This window comes from Opisthocomus hoazin, chromosome 9, assembly GCF_030867145.1.
Source record: "Opisthocomus hoazin isolate bOpiHoa1 chromosome 9, bOpiHoa1.hap1, whole genome shotgun sequence".
Classification (NCBI taxonomy): Eukaryota; Metazoa; Chordata; class Aves; order Opisthocomiformes; family Opisthocomidae; genus Opisthocomus; species Opisthocomus hoazin.
This window is the reverse complement of record NC_134422.1, coordinates 23,376,641-23,394,553: the sequence shown is the minus strand read 5'-3', so window position 1 is coordinate 23,394,553 and position 17,913 is coordinate 23,376,641. Positions and strand designations below refer to the sequence as shown.

The 17,913-nt window shown below is 37.0% G+C and overlaps 1 protein-coding gene across 4 annotated transcripts in view; it reads right to left on the bottom strand.

Annotated features, from left to right (window-relative positions):
- Positions 1-17,913, bottom strand: part of MYO3B (myosin IIIB) — a 206,948-nt gene that overhangs the window by 68,770 nt on the left and 120,265 nt on the right. For 3 of the 4 annotated variants that reach the window (XM_075430067.1, XM_075430068.1, XM_075430070.1), the window contains 4 exons: positions 10,803-10,882; positions 7,677-7,697; positions 6,582-6,659; positions 4,623-4,828 (listed from right to left, as the gene is read on the bottom strand). In XM_075430067.1, coding sequence (XP_075286182.1) covers positions 4,623-4,828; positions 6,582-6,659; positions 7,677-7,697; positions 10,803-10,882 — 385 coding nt within the window. The remainder of the gene's footprint in view (positions 1-4,622; positions 4,829-6,581; positions 6,660-7,676; positions 7,698-10,802; positions 10,883-17,913) is intronic. The other variant, XM_075430069.1, reaches the window with a different exon arrangement.

The following is a 17,913-nucleotide window of genomic DNA, read 5'->3' as shown; positions in this document are numbered from 1 at the left end:
TTAGTAGTCATTAGACATAAATCAACATTTTTTAAAAGTTGAATTTATCCCCAGATCAACAATTGCAAAGCTAGGACATGCAGAGTTAAGGTTAAACGTTAAAGACAATCAAGTATGCTAAGCTATGGAAAACTTCAGAATGCATTAACAATCTGATTACAGCCGAGGCATTTTAGTGTTGGTGGTTTTAGATTACATAAACCGATTGTAAACAAAGGGTATAATTTCTCTCCCCTCTTTAAAGGGTGAACTGTGGAACTGTGCAATACATAGCATTTAAACAGTACCATTAACTACCATACCAGTGTCTCTTACAAAAGTTCCCTTCATGTTCCAGACTTAAAGGCAGCATCAATTCTACACAATTAACTCAAAAAAAGTAATGATTAACTCTTTTTCTCTTTAAAACAAATCTTTGTACTAAAACATGCTGGCCTGAGGCAGAGAATGGACAATGAAATGAGAAAAGCATGAGGTACAAGAGGACAAAACCCCTTTCTAGACAGACCCCCAGCAATAGTATGGAGATTCTCAGCATTCCAAAAGACATTTGTTCCTTCTCAGCCCTGGAGTTGAAAAGTTTGAAAAAAAATAATGGTTTTAGCACTGAAAGAGCTGTTAAATAACAATTAGGAATTTTTGAATCTCCCCTCTTTCAGAGACTTTCACACCTGAATTAATACAACTAATTGCATTTGACTCTATACTGAGAGTATGAATGAAAAAACGTAAATGAAAAATGAAAAAACATCTAAGATACTCTTGAAATTCAGTAACAGATATTTAACACTTGTGCTGTAATCATCCGATAAACATGGAATCACAGAAATACTCTCAGAAAGGCATAATTTGGTCCATTCTGCATATACAATATGTTAGGTGTTATCAGACTTTTCTAGAAATTTCGTATCTTCTCCATCCTGCAACCGTTTACCAGTGTTCTGTGAATGACAGGAGTCTAGAAAGTCTATGTGGAAGGTACAGTAGTTGACCATATTTAAAGTGTACAGGAACATTATACAGATCTGGTGAAATCTTAAAGCCACTGAAACAAATAACAAACATTTCCATGGATAACAGTAAAATCAAAATACGGGGGTTGTTACAATTTTGTTTACAGAAATCACTTAAGGACTTCAGTACAGTGCAGACTCAGTGTTAAAAGTAAGTTTGCATTAAAAAGGCATCATTTTAAACGCAAACATTTCTTTTCTCTGTAGCAAACCTGTTGACTTCTAATTTAATTCAGTGCTTCCCTGATTTGAATAATAAATAACACTATCACCACTGAATTTTTGGGGTTAGAAGAAAGCATGTACTGAGGATCATGTTTTACAGGATTTTTCAATATTTGACCAATTTTTATTCCTAGCTCCACTCTATGCAGAATGTGACTCACTAAGGTCAATAAGGCTTTATACGGTCATGAGAAATGTAACACTGATGGTTTAGAGACTGTGTACCAGGTGTACCAACAGTGACGCTACGCAAATATGCACTGAGAGATTGATTGGGATCACTGTTACAGCAATAGCACTGGTATTGCCATGAGTGTATGATCTGAGTAACATCATCTGGCTACTGTGGAGTAGGTAGCGTTTATAGGAAAAGTGCATCCTGCATCCTAATGTAGTACAAAGAACTTCAACGCAGAAAGTAAGCGGGCAGAGATAGAAGAAAAAATACAATCCTTAAATGAAAGTTGTACAAAACTTCTCAACGCATTCCTACGTGCTTAAGAGGCACTTCAAGCATGACAGCATTCAGCACCATTAGACTCTCAAGTCCCTTCTCTTTCAACCCACGGTACAGCATATGCCACGTTACATAAAAGGTGTATACAGCTGGGAGATATGTGGTGAGGACACACCTGCATACCACATTGTGTCTTATGACGCTCCAGGCACTCGGATATAGCAAGAAGCGTCCCATCCAACAGGGCTTTCAGTGGAGGTCCCCACCAGAAAGCACACCTCCCTCATCTGCTATGCAGTACATGGTCCCTGTGTGGCCCCACAAGCCAGGCACACCTGGTTGCCCGATCAGATTAATTACCTGTGTCTGAAACCTGGGATGACAGCCTGAGAAAGGGGCCATGCTGCTTCACAGCAAACACGTAAAACTGACACATGATGGCATGGGGTGCGAGACAAGGCCGAGATGAAGTGCCTAAGCCTGGACAGGTCTACAGTGTTTACAAGGGCTGCAGATTACCTTTTCCTACGTTAAGTAAAAGAATATGCATATTTATATACATTAAACAGATGGTTGCGTACTTGGCTGAAGAAATATTGTGCGAATGAGTTACAATTAAGTCCTCTCCTCACCATCTGTTTTTTAACCCAATAAACTATCTCCAGGTTTGCCACACTGAAATAATCTGTTCTACATGTAAACAGAAGACAGTAAAGAGTAACATTAGACAGAGCTTTATCTTTTGTTTACATCCCACCTGATAAACCCTGAATGGTTCTGTTCCCTGCCTTTGATTGTTTTGTCCTCATATTTCCTGCTAAGAGTTTACAAAACAGCATTATTGAACAGGCAGATAAGAAGCACACCTATTTGTTTAATAACATCAAGGGAGAAAAAGTGCTGGCTCATCCATTTTGTTGTTAAGTTGCTCAAAAGGATCAAAATACCAATTAACTCGCTGGCTTAGAAAATCTTTGATATCCTCACATTTACTGACATTTTGAAACTCTTGTTCATACTTGCCTAATGTTTTTTTGATTATGAACAAAGAAGTGCCAATCTGTTTAGCATTTGACCTGTGTTCTCAAACATTTTTATGTATTCAACTACTTAGTTCCTAAAAACACTTGACTAGTCATTGCTGTAAGTTGAAGAAAAATGTTTCTTGTTCCATTGATAGTTTTTTTAAGCATTGTTCATTATTTTTTTCAAGAGCAAAATAGAATAGATTTCTTTTTAAATAAAAGCTTGAACTGAACAAAGGAACAAGAAAATCCCCTTCCCGCCTCCTGTTTATATTCTGAACACAGGAAGTCTTCTGTGCTGTTGGGCAAATTGCTAAATCTCCCCCCAACTTCCCTTGTCATGTTGACTTTCTTTCCTGAAAGAATTACACATCAAGTTGGACTAAAAACTTGGGGAGTGTCTGACAAGATGTTAAACACAACTTGCCCTTATCTGCAGGAATAGAAAGCTACAGTCAGTGTTGCTTTTACTACCATTACTTTTCAAGGTTGTACTCAAATTCAGTGCACTTTTGAAAGAAAAGAATCTACTGCTAAGAGGAGGCCTAATATCCTCTCAATTTACACTAATTTCAGTGCAGTTAATCTTAGTTCACTTATGTGTAAACTGGATAAAAGTTAAGGTTAATAATTCTGCCTTCAGCCTCTTCAGCATGTTGCAAAGACGTGTTAGTGATCACAAAAAATAATGTCTTTACTAAACCTGTTTTAAAATGGTGTGACCTTATTAAAATTAGTCATGTAACACATAAAAAAGATGGGGGGGAGATCATGACTGAAAATTAAGTTGCTTTGATGGATAAATCAACCTGTTAGCTATACTTCCTGGGATATATATCTCTAGTGTTTTCCTATTACATATTCATTTGTCATACTAATATATTACAAACCAGAAAATTTAATAGTTTCTCAGAATAAATTGATTAAGCTATGGTTTATCGTTCAGTGTCTCTCAGTGCAACAGCCACAGACTTCCAAGCCCAAATGACTGATCTACACACACAAATGTACCCAATCACTGGGTTTTAGAAAGGCCTGTGAAACTGTTTATGTTTCTTCTTTCTCAAAAACATAATCTGCTCCTTCCTTCTAGCATCGTATGAATGACTTGCTTTCTGGAGAGCCATTAATTCAGTATTATCTGGATGAGCAACCTCCAGTTCAGAAAACACCACTAAATGCTTAATTTAGCCATGCACTACTTGTTCCTATTGTTGAGCAGTTGATTGCTTGGTAGTATTGCTTCTGCTCCATTATTGAATTATCAATCATACAAACTGGAAAACAGTAAATACTACATAAAAACATATTTTAAGTCTAGAGGAAACCATAATGATCATATAAACATACTGTCATCATAAAGACTATAGCACTTCCAGAAACAAATTTATAACACTTTGAGATTGAGAATAGTATTAAAGCTAGTAACACTACCCACAACAAGGGTTCAGGTGAACAGGGATCTGGTTATAATTCATGATACCTCCAAGATAAATGATTACAAGGCTACGAAGCTATTACGATGAGTATTTCTAAATCTAAAGCTTTTATATCAGTTCATTCTTAAGCATGTGCACGTTTTTCTTATGATGGCTGAAGGTCACTGACCTTCCAAATCCTTGTACTATTTGAGCATGATGCATAATTGCCACTTGTTGCCTCTACTGAGGGAACCATGGGGACAGGCTTGCTACTGAATACTAAGTGCTCACGCTGTCCTCACACTGACTTTTCTCCATTAGAGCTCAGATATCTCTTGTCTTTATCTCTGATAGTCACTGCTCTTAAGAGAATCAGGCTGTATATGTGCAAACCAATGTTTGTGGAACTTTCTGTATTAAATATAGAATATATTTTACTGAATGGAGTTTTAAAACAACAGCCATGTTATAGAAGTCTTACCTTTTCACAAACTCTTCAAAGAGGATGCGATGAGAATACCCTTTTTGACGTATTTTGACAGTTTCTAGAATTCCAGTGTATCGTAGCTGCAGCAGAACTCTCTCATGAGAAAACGTCATTGCTTCTCGATCATCGTTAGGTTTAATGCAGCGGATAAAGTGAGGCTGTCCAACAACCATTTTGGATAAAAGATCCATGAGGGAATACTAATGAGGAAAATAAAAAAATGCACACACTTGACAAAAATTGCAATGCAACTACTTAAGCAGGAGACATGTATTTTTAAAGAGTATCTAATGCTTGATTATATTTTAATCTGTAATGTTAATCTGCATTGACACTTCATTATTTTTTAAGCTTTTGGCTAACAGTTTTCAACTGTAAAAAAAATATTATTCTAATTCTTATTTGTTACTTCTTACACTTTTCTCTTTGTCTCTCCTTGTCACATTTCCATAGCTGAGGAAGGCTCACATTAAAAAAAAAAAAAAAAAAAAAAAAATCTAAAAATGTCCTATCATTCCATTGTAGGCACATTTGACCAATCAAATATCCCCAACATAAGAATGAGCTTTACTGTGAAACAAACAATCACAGAAATTCACAGAAAATCACAGGGAAAGAGTTGCAAGAAGTCATCAGTTCAGTCCTCTGCCTGAAGGGAACACTCGATGTATCTGTACTATTTCAGGCACATCTCTTTTTAATCCATTTTTCAGATCACTGAGGATATAGACTGCACAATCTCCCTGGACAATCTACTGAAGTGGTACACTATTATGACTATTCATAATGTTCTTAACAGCTAACCTAAATCTTCCTGAGGAAAAGTAGGCCCGTTACTTCTTTTCCTATTCACCCTGGACATGGAAGACAATTTATTCCATTGCATTTTACACTAAAATGAAAAAGATGTGATCAGATCATGTATATCTGCTTTTCCAATGACTCCTCTGAATACTGACACTTTTGCTCCCTCCTCACCTCATTAACCCACCTTATGGTAAGTATTTGTTGCAAATACATTCAATCTCAAAATCATGTACAATTCTAAGCTGACTGTGGTCACTTTGCTGTAGGCTGCATCCATATTATGGTGTATTTTTACACTCACTCCGCTACTTATTTTTTTTTTAACATTCATATACAGATGACAACTGTGTAGTTCTTTGCAAGAGCACTCTAAATCCACACTTGTATTACTAGACAAGTCTGGATGTGTGTCCTTGTACCCTCCACACTGTGCAACATCTCGTTATACATCAGCTTCCTCTATACGTTTCCTTACACTATTTGGCACGACAAAGAAAACCGGTATTCCTACCAGGCAGCAAGCTTTGAGGCCCACTGGCTAGTACAGCACTGGGAACTTCCCCGTTCTGCGTGGTACAAGTGCGGCCCAAGGACCCACTGCTCAAAACTTTACCACTCTGCAATGACTATAAGGGGAAAAACATTAACCAACAGTCCTGGGTTTCCTGACTCCAACCTTCTAGTTCTGACATCCTCAATGCCTTTTCCTTTCCTGTTTGATTTAAACATACATGCAGAGTATACATTACCCCAGACATGATTATTACTGATAAAAATGGCAATCCATAAAATTTATACCAGTACTTCCAAAAGATGAATTATAACGCTTTAGTAATGACAGCTATTTTATTTTCACAAAGTCAGTTTTCTGCTCATAAAGAGGCCTGTTCTAGACCTCCAACATTTTAGATGGAAATAGTCTAGACTCTAGATTATGTTATCAATGTATTTGGTGAAATTATAAAAGTAGATGTGTGAGGAAACAAAAAGAAAAGGAGTAAAAGAAAATTCATGAGTCTATAAAGGCCTCAAAACAGAAAAAAAAATTATTCTATTTTTCTCTTTGATCTCACAATCCCACAAATATTTTAGATGTATCTATTGTTCTTATCACCAAAATGTTTGTTTACAATTTAACTTCTGTACCCTAAAGTAGGAAGCCATAGTTTGTCGCTTCATGTTAGTTGTTTCCTCAGGGTGTCGCATAACCTCCATCGTGTCAACCTGGAAGACAAAACCCAGGTTACAGCTATTCCAGAAACACTGCAGACCCACCCCACCTTGCCCACGAAAGCTGGGTTCAGTTTTTTTTATGGTCATTCCTTCAGGTGTGAGTGCTTCAGAGTACTTTATCAGAGGTAGGACAGCCAGCTTCTAACAGATGCAGAACATGCACTGGTTTCAGAGAGCTGTAAGTGTTCCGAATGATTTCACACGTTTGTTATGATAGTATAGCAACACTAAGCCAATGAAGCAGCTGTGAAGATGCAATACCTTATGAACCGATTTCTAAAAAGCACTCCTCGCCACCACTACAACGAACTCCATCAGGTCTAAATTTCTGTATAAGAAGAGTTACCATTTTTGTAATAACAGGCAGCAAATTTGCTCACATACGGAAAAAATGTTGTTGTTGGATAACAAATGGCAAACTAAGATAACCCCAGAATGCATAAGTCTTTTCCTTTCTGCTTTTGTGGCTACTATTAATTACTTCAAATTGCCATTTTGATGCCAAGAATTTCAGCAGTCTTGCTCTGTTGAACTGCCATAGCTTCAGATACTGCTTTGTCAGCATTTCAGAAGAGTTCTTTTTAGAGGGTATACACAGACAGCAAACATATTGCTGCTTGTATATTTTAGTTATATTGTCAGTACAGCTGTTCTTATCAAAATGAAACCAGAGTTTATGAATGAGTATAACCATGGTTACCAGTCACAAGCAGATTGTGTTGCTGTATTAAAGCTCAACAAAATTAAAGAAAATCAACCAGCAACCTGTTTGCATGGAGCATTAACAACATTTTAGCATTCACTTGCTTTGTGGCAGTTTACCTTCTGCTCTGACCAGGTGGCATTTGTATAAACCAGATAATGCTGTTGTCAGCACCTGTGATACACTTCCTGGACTTTGCTCCATGTGATCATTTCCAACACTCACTGACTTAAGACCACTCTTCTGAATACTAGAAGTAATTGCTGAAAGATTACAGTTCTTAATAAAGTAACTGTGTCTCTTACCTTCAGGAGATATTTAGGAGACTGCATGCAAAATATAAAGGAAATTAAGCACTAAGTAGTAATAGATCAAGAAAATGGATTTTGTGTTGGAGAAATCAAAAGAAAACACATGAAGGAAAGATTCAGAATACAGATGGTGCAAAGGGAAACAGGTTTCCATAAGGGTGACCATAAAAATTTTCATATGTTTTTGTAATCTCTGATGTTCTAGCGCAGATTGGTGTACATGCATTAGTGCACATCTCAAACTAACACATGAGGAAAAAAAAAAAAAGATGCAGTTTGATTTCAGTCTGAACAATGTTAACAGAAAACTCTGTAATATATCCCAGGAAAAATGCCTTATCAGCACAGATAACATCAAACATCTTAAGAGGTCGCCTGACAAAGTAAATATCAATGACCTAATCAGAACAGCAAGCATGTCCATGGGGAAGGATATCGGAATGTTTCATAACTATCTTGGCAAGACAACTGCTTTTTGAGAATCTGTATCTAAATCTTTAGTAAAGGTCAGGTAGAAGACAAAAGCCATATCACTGAATACTGACAGTAAGTTCTGAATAACTGGGAACACTGAAAGTTAAAAGATAGACAATTTAATCATTAAAAACCACCAAATTAAGAGCAAAAGCAAATAGTTTGAGGACTGCACTGAAGCCCAAATGCGCATAAATTTGAGCTTCTAAATTGGATTCCTGTCTGTCCAGAAAAGCAGATGGTCTTAGTGATGCTGTTGTTGGAGGTTCAGCGCTCATGATCTCTGTCACATCTGGAATATCTGCTGGCCAATAAAGGGTGAGCTTATGCTCTACCTTTTTGGGCAGCAGGATACTGTAAGCATCTCCTTTTCACAACTGCTTATTTTCACCAGACCTGTAGAATCTTACAGTCTTTGAGACTGCCACTCTGTCCAATATGGTTTACTACAGCCTGCTGGGTTCAGAAGAGGTTTGTTTTGTTTTGGGTTTTTCTGGGGGAAAGCGAGTGAACATACAGAAAGACAGATGGTCAGAAACACTCACAGGGGTGATGCAATATAATTTTTTCTCAGAAAATCAGGGTAAAACCAGTATTGTGAGGTTTCTTTTTCTATGGATGGAGTTGTAAATTCAGATCTGTGCAGTATGTAAGGACTAGCATAAATTTCCAAATCTTTTTGGCAAGAAATATTTGAAGTTTCCATTAGAAAAATTCTAATAGACCCTGAAGCTAGGGAGATTTTCATGTAAGAATTTTTGGAAGTTTTGTCTCTGGTTAATTTATAGCACTGCGTGTCTACGAAGTCATGTAGTTTTAGGGTAGGGCAATAATCGCATGTACAACAGGCAATAGGCTTTATCACAACTGACTTGTCAGAAAATGATAGAACATAATAAGAATGTCATGATATAATCTTGTGTTTTAAATCACTAGCTACTCTTTTCAAACTACAATGAAGAATATTTCAACTGTTAAGTCACATTTTTACATGACAGTAGTAGTGACGTACAGTATACTTTTATACAATTACAACTGAAATGGAAAACAGCTTGACCTAGAAAAGACAATCTGTTCCATCACTTTAAAAAATTGCTTATAATAGTTTTGAAACAATATTAAAAGAATGATTTATGACACCATGTCACCTTACAAAGTCACTGGAAATTATTACTTTCACATATTGTCCACACCTGCTGCTGGTATGGTATGAAATACTGTAAAACCAAAAGATACATTAAGCAAAAAAGCTCCTAAACTAAATAATAAATGAAAATTTCCAAAATTCCAAAAAAAATTATTATGTTTGGATTTCTTTTAACAAATGTAAAATAGTAATTGAAAATGTTTTTCCTGAAGTTTTTTTAATTAGAAGTTTTATGAAATGATAATTTTTTTTTCAGCTAAAATCTATTTCAATTAACATTTTCTGAATAGTGCTGCACTTATGCATGTCTTTTAGCTCCTTCTTTACAAATTTGAAGGGTGAGTAAAAACTACGTAAACACTACTTAGTACAACTGATTGTGTTTATTAAAGCTCTAAAAGAGAACTGCTCTATTCCTTTCCAGCTGTATCAATAACTTGCATGCGTAGAAAGCTTACACTGAATACAGCTGGATGTGGAAGACAATGTGCGTATAATACAAGAAAATTGGAAAGGCCATTATCTCTCATGCAGCACTGAAAGTGTTTATACCAGAAAGGAAATAAATCTCTGAAATCCACATCTGCATTTGCAGGTACAGTGAAGGATATGTCTGGGTGACATGAATCACTGCATCAACTTTTGAGCATAAGCTCCTAATAACAGAAGAGAATGAAAAGAAATAGAAAACCCAGAACATAAAATTCTGCAGGCTTTTGAACTGTTGCTGCTACCACATTTCTTTTTAAAAAATACTATTGTTTGCTTTGGAGGCAAAAAGCAACCCTCATACCCTTAACTAAGCTAACTCTAACAGTACTACTCGGGAAGCAGGGAGGGGTTGTACATGCTATCAGCTTGAGGCACAAGAATTGTCCTCACAAATTAAGTGTACTCAGTTGGCAATACATCATATCAACTGCCATAAAATTATCCCATCCTTTTGCTATTATGCCACATACTTTTATGGCAAAATCCATCAGTATTTAAATTCTACTGTTCTTCTTTTTAAAGATAGTGGTTTTGCTGAGTTGTTCTTTTCTGGTCATCTGTCAGTCACAAATGTCCCTTGGTTTTTCACTTGCAAGTTGAATAAAAAGGGAATGGATCATTTTTCTATTTCACGTTTCATACTGTTAAATACACTAATCAAATTTTACCTAATTAAATATCTTTCTAGGCCAAAATTGCCAGAGGAAAACCTTGATCCCATTGAAATCAAGAGGAATATTGCTATCAATATCAACATAACTGAGATTTCATTCCAAAAGTTTAAAGATTAATCAGTACTAAATTGATTCTTTACTCAATTCTACAATAAGGTCCTCACTAAAACTGAAAACAGGGCTCACAGCTGAGGTGCATGTTTTCTGATATTAAGGCAGACTCTACCTTGGTAAGAACCTCACTCTACACCTACATCAGCTAAGCATCATGTCCATAGTCTCACTGTAATATTTTATGAACAATTGCCTGTCTTCAAAGGGAACACCACTAACCTTGATACGCCCAGCACTAAGCTGTGGAGGCAAAGACCTAGATGCTGCTGTCACTCTGGCTCTTGCCTGTGCCAAGTTACCTGTTCAAAAAGAAAGAAATACATACTGCAAAAACTGTTCAAGAAGCTTAGCAAGGAAAAATTTATATGGTGGAAAATCAGCTTGTACAATAGTAGTAAAAATAGCAGACACCACCACACATCTTCCACAGCCTGCTCACTATCAATTGTGCCTGCATAGCATTCAGCAGGGGCAGGGTGCAGTGTTGATTTAAAAGGGAGGAAAAAGTCAGTGATAAGGTGGTATGTCACTGACCTCAGCTACTGAGCTGATGAAAACGACAGCACAAAGGCATACAGCTCAATCACTAGTAATCAATTTCTCTGTGAATCATTCAGAGATTTAAAAGAGAAGACAGCAGAAACAATCTTGTTTTTATGAAATCATGTGAATCCTGAAGTGTTTAGACAGCATCTTAAGCTCACAAACTAATGAAAGAGATGAGAAAATGATAAGACAGTATCTTTTTTTGACCTTTTGACACATAGGCCTGCTTAATCCCCAACCTTATTGTCCCTTGGGGTTTTTAAAGACTGACTCAGTTCCTCAGGCAAAAACATATTGTGGTGTCAACTAAAGACGAGTGCCTTTTTTCAAATGTACAGTACGACGTGTCCTAAATTTTTTCCTCTGTACTTGTAAAAAGCCAAAGTCATCACAAAATAGCTTTTCAAAATAAAGGCTCAGAGAAGAGAGGAAGTGCTACAGGACTGTGCATATGCAAGACACTCTGTATATTTCAAAGTTTTAGCAAGTCTAGCACAAGATGTCCAAATGTTTTCTCTGGCTATATCTTCAGAGGCTAAACTGTGATTAATAGCATTGAAAGAACCCTTTGAAGCAGGATTGGTGACATCAAAGCCCTAATCCATGGGTGGCAGGATTTTTATAATGAGTGGGAAGCATTTTAACACATTTCAAAGGATTTACAGCATGAATAAACAATAGGCCTCTGCAGATGTACCACACACCTTTCAGAACCAGAACACATATAAATAAGTGTCCATTTTAATTTAAATGTAAATAAAGTGTTAACACCTCTTTCAGATGCTAAGTGCCTTGTTTGCATCAACTCCAGTGTTTAGCTGTTTGCTTTACAAAAAGCCAGTAACTCTGAACAGTCTTCAGAGTTTCGCTAAACTATATATTACATAACTGGTAAGGAGGCAGGCAAAACCCAAGCATACTTAATCGCTGGTAATTATTCCATAAGGGAGCAGTGCAAACTCTTTGTCCGCATAACTGAAAGGAACTTTTTCTTTTACTTTGCTCCAAACAAGAAAAACACCAATCCCCTGAAAACAGTCTGGGGGCCAGCAGTCAAACGCAGCAAGGACATTCTTTGGAGCAACTCAAACATTCTGTATTAATTTTAAAAAGTATTTCTCTTTTAAGCTGCTGGCATTGGGATCGACACAATGCTGCAAAACTGGCATGTCATTTCCAGATCTAGCAGCGTATGTTACCTGACAGTCCAAATCACCGTGCAGAATACAAGGTATGTCCACATTATTGGAAACTGCTTTAGGCTATAATGTGTGGGTCATTGACAACTGCAACTCTGTTTCGAAAATCTTGTGTATCTATACACACATGTATCTCTCTAAGGTTAAAATGAGGCATTTCATGAGCAAGTAGGTGGTGAACTTATTTCTCTTTTAGCTGTAATTTTGACATTTTTGTGTTAGAAATTACTCTTTTGTGCCTTTTTTTCGCTAGACAACCTGGAAAGGTTGTTTTTGGCTAGGCCTCAGATTAGCAAGTCTAAAGCTTGAAAGCCTTGCACTGGAGAACCGATGACACAACACGGGATAAAAGAGGGGAACTGAGAGAAGAAACAAATTTGAATCAGATTGTTTAAAACTACTAAAATTTCGTTGCATTTTACAAGTTACAAAACTTTAATTTACAATGATAAGATAGTTGCTCAAGGTTCACCAAGCTCACTGCTGGCCTTAGGTTTCTAGGGTTCATAATTAATATCCCTGAGCTCTCCCTTAACTCCTCATACAAAACTAAAACCAAACTTAACATTTCTGATCTGTAAATGAAGCAAATAAATAAACCTTTTTATTAATCAAACATCTTTAACAATTTCACAAACCAAAAAAACCTCCAAAGCGGTCAGTTCCTACTTAAAAAAAATGTTTGCATATCATGATTCTGTTCATTAGTTATTTCCTTCTAGGAATGGATTATTTTCAGTGCTTATTTCATGTGTCAAGTGAATTCCTGTGTAATTACTAACTACTGAACTGTAGTATCAGATGAAATCCATACCAAAAATGGTACTAGGATTTTCTTTTCCAGATCAAACACAACAAAATGCTTCAATAAAAGTTAGTGAATTAGTCATCTCAAATAGTTCATGTTTAGGAAAATAACTACCTATCTTTAGCATGTCTAGGCCACTAAAACTAATTAACAAAACAAATGTGGTCTGAAAATTAGTCTACATAATAAGAAAAGTTTCACCCAAAGTTAGCATGGTGTTTATAGTCAGTAAACATTTGGTACCTGTCCCTGCATTTGATTTTCATTTACAAGGTCATTTATTACTTTACACTCCAAAAACAATTAAATGTTATTCCACTTTGTGAAGAACATCAATATTTGAAGAACAAATGTTTTTAGATAATATCATAGCCAGTTAAAACTGCCACGGGTTCCTTGAAAGGTTAAACCGGTTAAAGGTTAAAAGACTGCACTGCGCCTTTCAAAAGTCTAGCTTCACACCTATTAAATGGTCAACACTTTAGAGAAAATACAAGTGACATTCACATAGACTTAAACAAAATACTACCTGTATTAAAATCCAACTCCATAAAATGGACCAACTAAGCAATTTTAAACCTTCTCAAAATTTTCTTAGAATGTTTTGGAAAAGGAATTCATGAGGGGAGGGAGAGAAGTTAACCGTTAAAATTAGGATTAATCTTAAAAACATGTACTTGATTAATTTTATTTGCATGTATTTCCTTTCAGTTCAACGGGACTGCTCATCTGAAAAATTAGGGTTCCTACCTATGTGTCTGCTGGATCAGAGACTAAGATCTCTGGGATTCGTTTGTGTCAGTGGGGGAGTCAGTCAGCCCCAATGTTTCTCTTTTTTCTCCCCGTTCAATACAGTTAGGAATGTCATTAATGCTTTGAGAATTTTCAATCATTAAAGTCTGTGAAATGCTCTGAAAACTTCCAACAGAAAGAGAAGTAGCAGCACAACAATCTATGCACTCACTGGCTAAGCTCACTGTGCCAATGCTCAGTAAAACTCCTTCTGTCTTGAAGTTGTATGGGAGATCTCACATATCTGCAAACATATTCCTCACTGATGCTTCATTTCAGCAAGGTGAGAAAGACCGTACTGTCAAAGCACCATATCTTTTCTATTATGCAAAGCCAAGCACGAGAAGTTTTGAAAGTATTTCAAGTATTTACACAGCACATGAAGAAGAAATGGTTGGTTTTTTTCAGGCTGGACTTTGGAAGTGCTCTCTAGATCTCAGAAGGGAATAGTCAGCATTCCTGGCTTCTCACTTGCATCCCTGGCGCTGACCCACAGATCACTGTGTGATCTGGCCAAAGTAATGATTTGTCCAGCCGCTGACTTTCCATACGCTCTCTGGCTAGATGTTTTGATGTTACTTATGGCTTGTCAGTGCTCCATTATTCTTAGGTGATGAGTTCAATAAGTAGTATTAAGCAAATATTAGTAATATCAGCGCTGTATTTACAAACTCTTTTTGCTCATGTCTGCAACAGATCACTCCTCCCAAAGTAAGAGCACGCCACGTAAGAATTACATTGAGCTTTGACACAATGTTTAGTGTGTGAAGTGCAAACGACTTACAGAGAAAGAGCCTAGTGACAATGTCACCTTACTGTGCAAGCTGTACCAGGATATTACTATTATATAGAGGGCACAGTACAAGCTCCTTCCTTATCCTCATATATTTTATTAATTTCTTTCATGCTCCTGGTTCAGATAAAGAGGGGTTACTTGAAACACCATGTAGATACAGTATAATATGGTCAGAAATGCTACAATGCAATCATATTTCATTGACACTACTTCTAATCACAGCTAATACTTGCACTCCAGAAGAGGTACAGAGTCAGACAATGTCAGAAGAATCTGACATACACAGATTCTTCTCCGTCTTTCCTTTCAGTACATTTTATCTAGCCTAGAGAAGTCGACTGCTTATCACCATTATGCATTTTCATCTTCCACTACTATAAGACTAAGCCTCTCTTAGCTCGACTATAAATGAGTACATGTACTTTTTTTATTGGGTACTAATTTGAATCTGGTCACTGACTATCAAAACTCTATTCTTTTGAGTCACTGAAGTAATTTAAGCTAATCTTGCGGAATAAAAAGCTAAGAATCCGATTTTCTCATATACTACACATTTTACACAAGATTGTATTTATTAAAATACTATCTATAGAACACAACTATCAATACAGACACATTTCCACTGCTGCTTATCTGAAAAGAGAATCACTCTACTTCCTGTTCAGAATAAGTAAATAAAAAAATGAGGAACTATATCAGCTCCATATTACAAAACAGAATCTGATAACCATGAAAACTTAGTAACAGTTGAGCCCACCTGGGAATTACCTAATTATGAGTAATTGCTTCAGGAGAAAAAAAGATACACTTTTTGGCTCAGATTATTTGAAAGGTAAAATCCATGCTGCCGTGAACTGATAAATTCTGATCTTGATTCTCAATAAGACTAAAGGCTTCTTCAGTCTCACTGGCATGAAGTAGACACAGATCATATTTACAGATACCTAAAAGCTTTACATTGCCAGACTGGGATTGGAGAGCCTGAGTGTAAATTCAGTTGCTGCTACGCTTTCTCCTGAATACATTGCAGTCACTTCAGTGGTCACTTCCCACATTAGTAAGGCACACACAGGCAAACACTCAGCATGATGTTTACAGCAACAAACAAATCTTTGCTTGTAAGCATCACTGCTGCTATGTTTAGGTATTGTTTTAACACAGTAGGTTAGTAGACTTCTTGCAGAATGCAAGGGAAGACAGTGACAGCAGCTGAGATGAAATGAAGGTCAAACTGCCTACTACATTCCAAGATACATAAATGTATGATCTCAGTAAGAAAGGTCTTCACTTTTACTCATACCTATTAAAGAAGAAAAGATTATGGTATATAATTGGTGGTAGTGCCCAAGATAATTTTAAAACACAGCCTTGAGTATTAATGGCTACTTTAAGCAACGTGCCAAATCTTCCAGCTGCATTGAATCAAACACGTGTAGCCTCTACTCGACTGGGAGTCTGCTCACTGAAACGCAGACATTTCCTGAAATATCACAGGCACATATGTGATCATAGGATACACAAGCAAGCCTTATGTGATTCTCAAAACATGGTAGTCCTACGACATGACCAAACTTACAGGAAGCAGGCAAAGCACATATGCTACAGCCTGATTACGTGATGGACAGGTTCCCAGGCACAGGACAAGGGAGGGTCACGTGGTTCTGAAAAAGAGGGTGGCAGCAGGGGAGTGGATTGCCTGCTGGACAAACCTTTATCCAACCATAGCCAGGTGGGCATAGGTTGGGCACCTCTGTCCAAACACAGGATGGATGATAGGAGTTGCACGCTAAGTGCAGCTGAGAGCTATCTGAAGCTGTATCTAGACAAAAATGAAAAAAATTAAAAATTGCTTGGAAAAAGCAATTAGAAGCTACAGTGTGAACAATGCTGGAATTTTCTACTGCTTGATGCCCAGCATTTTCTTTAGTCTGGTCTGTAGCCTGCATAGCTGGAGACCTGACTGACAGGCTGGTCACAGCCTGACCTGGTCAATCTCCCAGCTGCTGCATTACAGAATAAAGTAAATCAGCTTTTTATGATCTATGCATTGTCAGAAGACATGGGCCATTTCTTTCAGATACACTCCTCAGCAACTTCCACCCACATCTTTGGTAGTGTACGATTGATGCTGTTGTGTGTAATCTACACAGGACAACAAACCTTGAAATCTCTGGGGAACGGCAAACAGTACAGAATGCTGCAGTCTGTGTCGCTGGCAAAGTACCTCACCACCAGCACAAGGTTTTCTGTTGCCCCACCACATTGGCCTGGTTCCTGTACCACATCCATAACTGAGATCAGAATAAAACTGCAGAGGTGTATTTTCTACAAGACTTCACTGTTGAGGAATTCTCCATTAATTTTCAGCATTAGCCAAAACCCCCTTGTTCTAATTACCTCTATTCAGGACAGACAAGAAGTTTATTCCGTCTTCCAGAGCTATGTGGAAGAATACTTCCAAAAACATATACAGGTTGAAAATATGGCTACCACATATGCTGATTCAGCTCTGGTGTCCATCATTGTTTTATGCAATTGACTTCCTTTCTTTTGAATGTTATGTAAGATTTTTTTTCCCCAAAAAATCACATATGCTTTATCTACAAAAGTGAAAGTTTGATTATGAAGAACATAGTAGTTTTCCTACAAAAGTAAAAGTTTGATTATGAACATGGTAGTTATCTCAGTATTTTTTCTATTTGCCCTCACCAACAGGTATCAACAGCAAGCTTTCTGGTAGCTCACACCTCAGCATCTTGTCTCTGACAATCTCAGGACTGTCCTCAAACACTAACTAAGCTTCACAGTACTCACTTTAATGTGAGGCCAAAATAATTTTCTACAAGAACAGTGAATAAACAGGAAATCCAGGACAAGTCAAGAACTGTGATTTCCAGCCCATTGTTTGTATTTCCAGAGTATGTTTCTTCTCCACACAATGTATAAAACATTTTATGGTATATATTCCATCACTTAGGACCTGCTGCAGAAGCTGCTCCATACATACACAGTCTGATCAAAATCCTACTTAAAGCCAGTGAAGGTTCCCAGTGAATTCAGCGGTAAAATTTCACATATAAAGATGTCACTGCAAGCACATGGAATAAAATGGAGGAACATTTCCTCTGACCTCACTATGACTATCAGTCTTCTCAGTGGTTAAGACCCTAAGCTAGATAGGATAAAAAC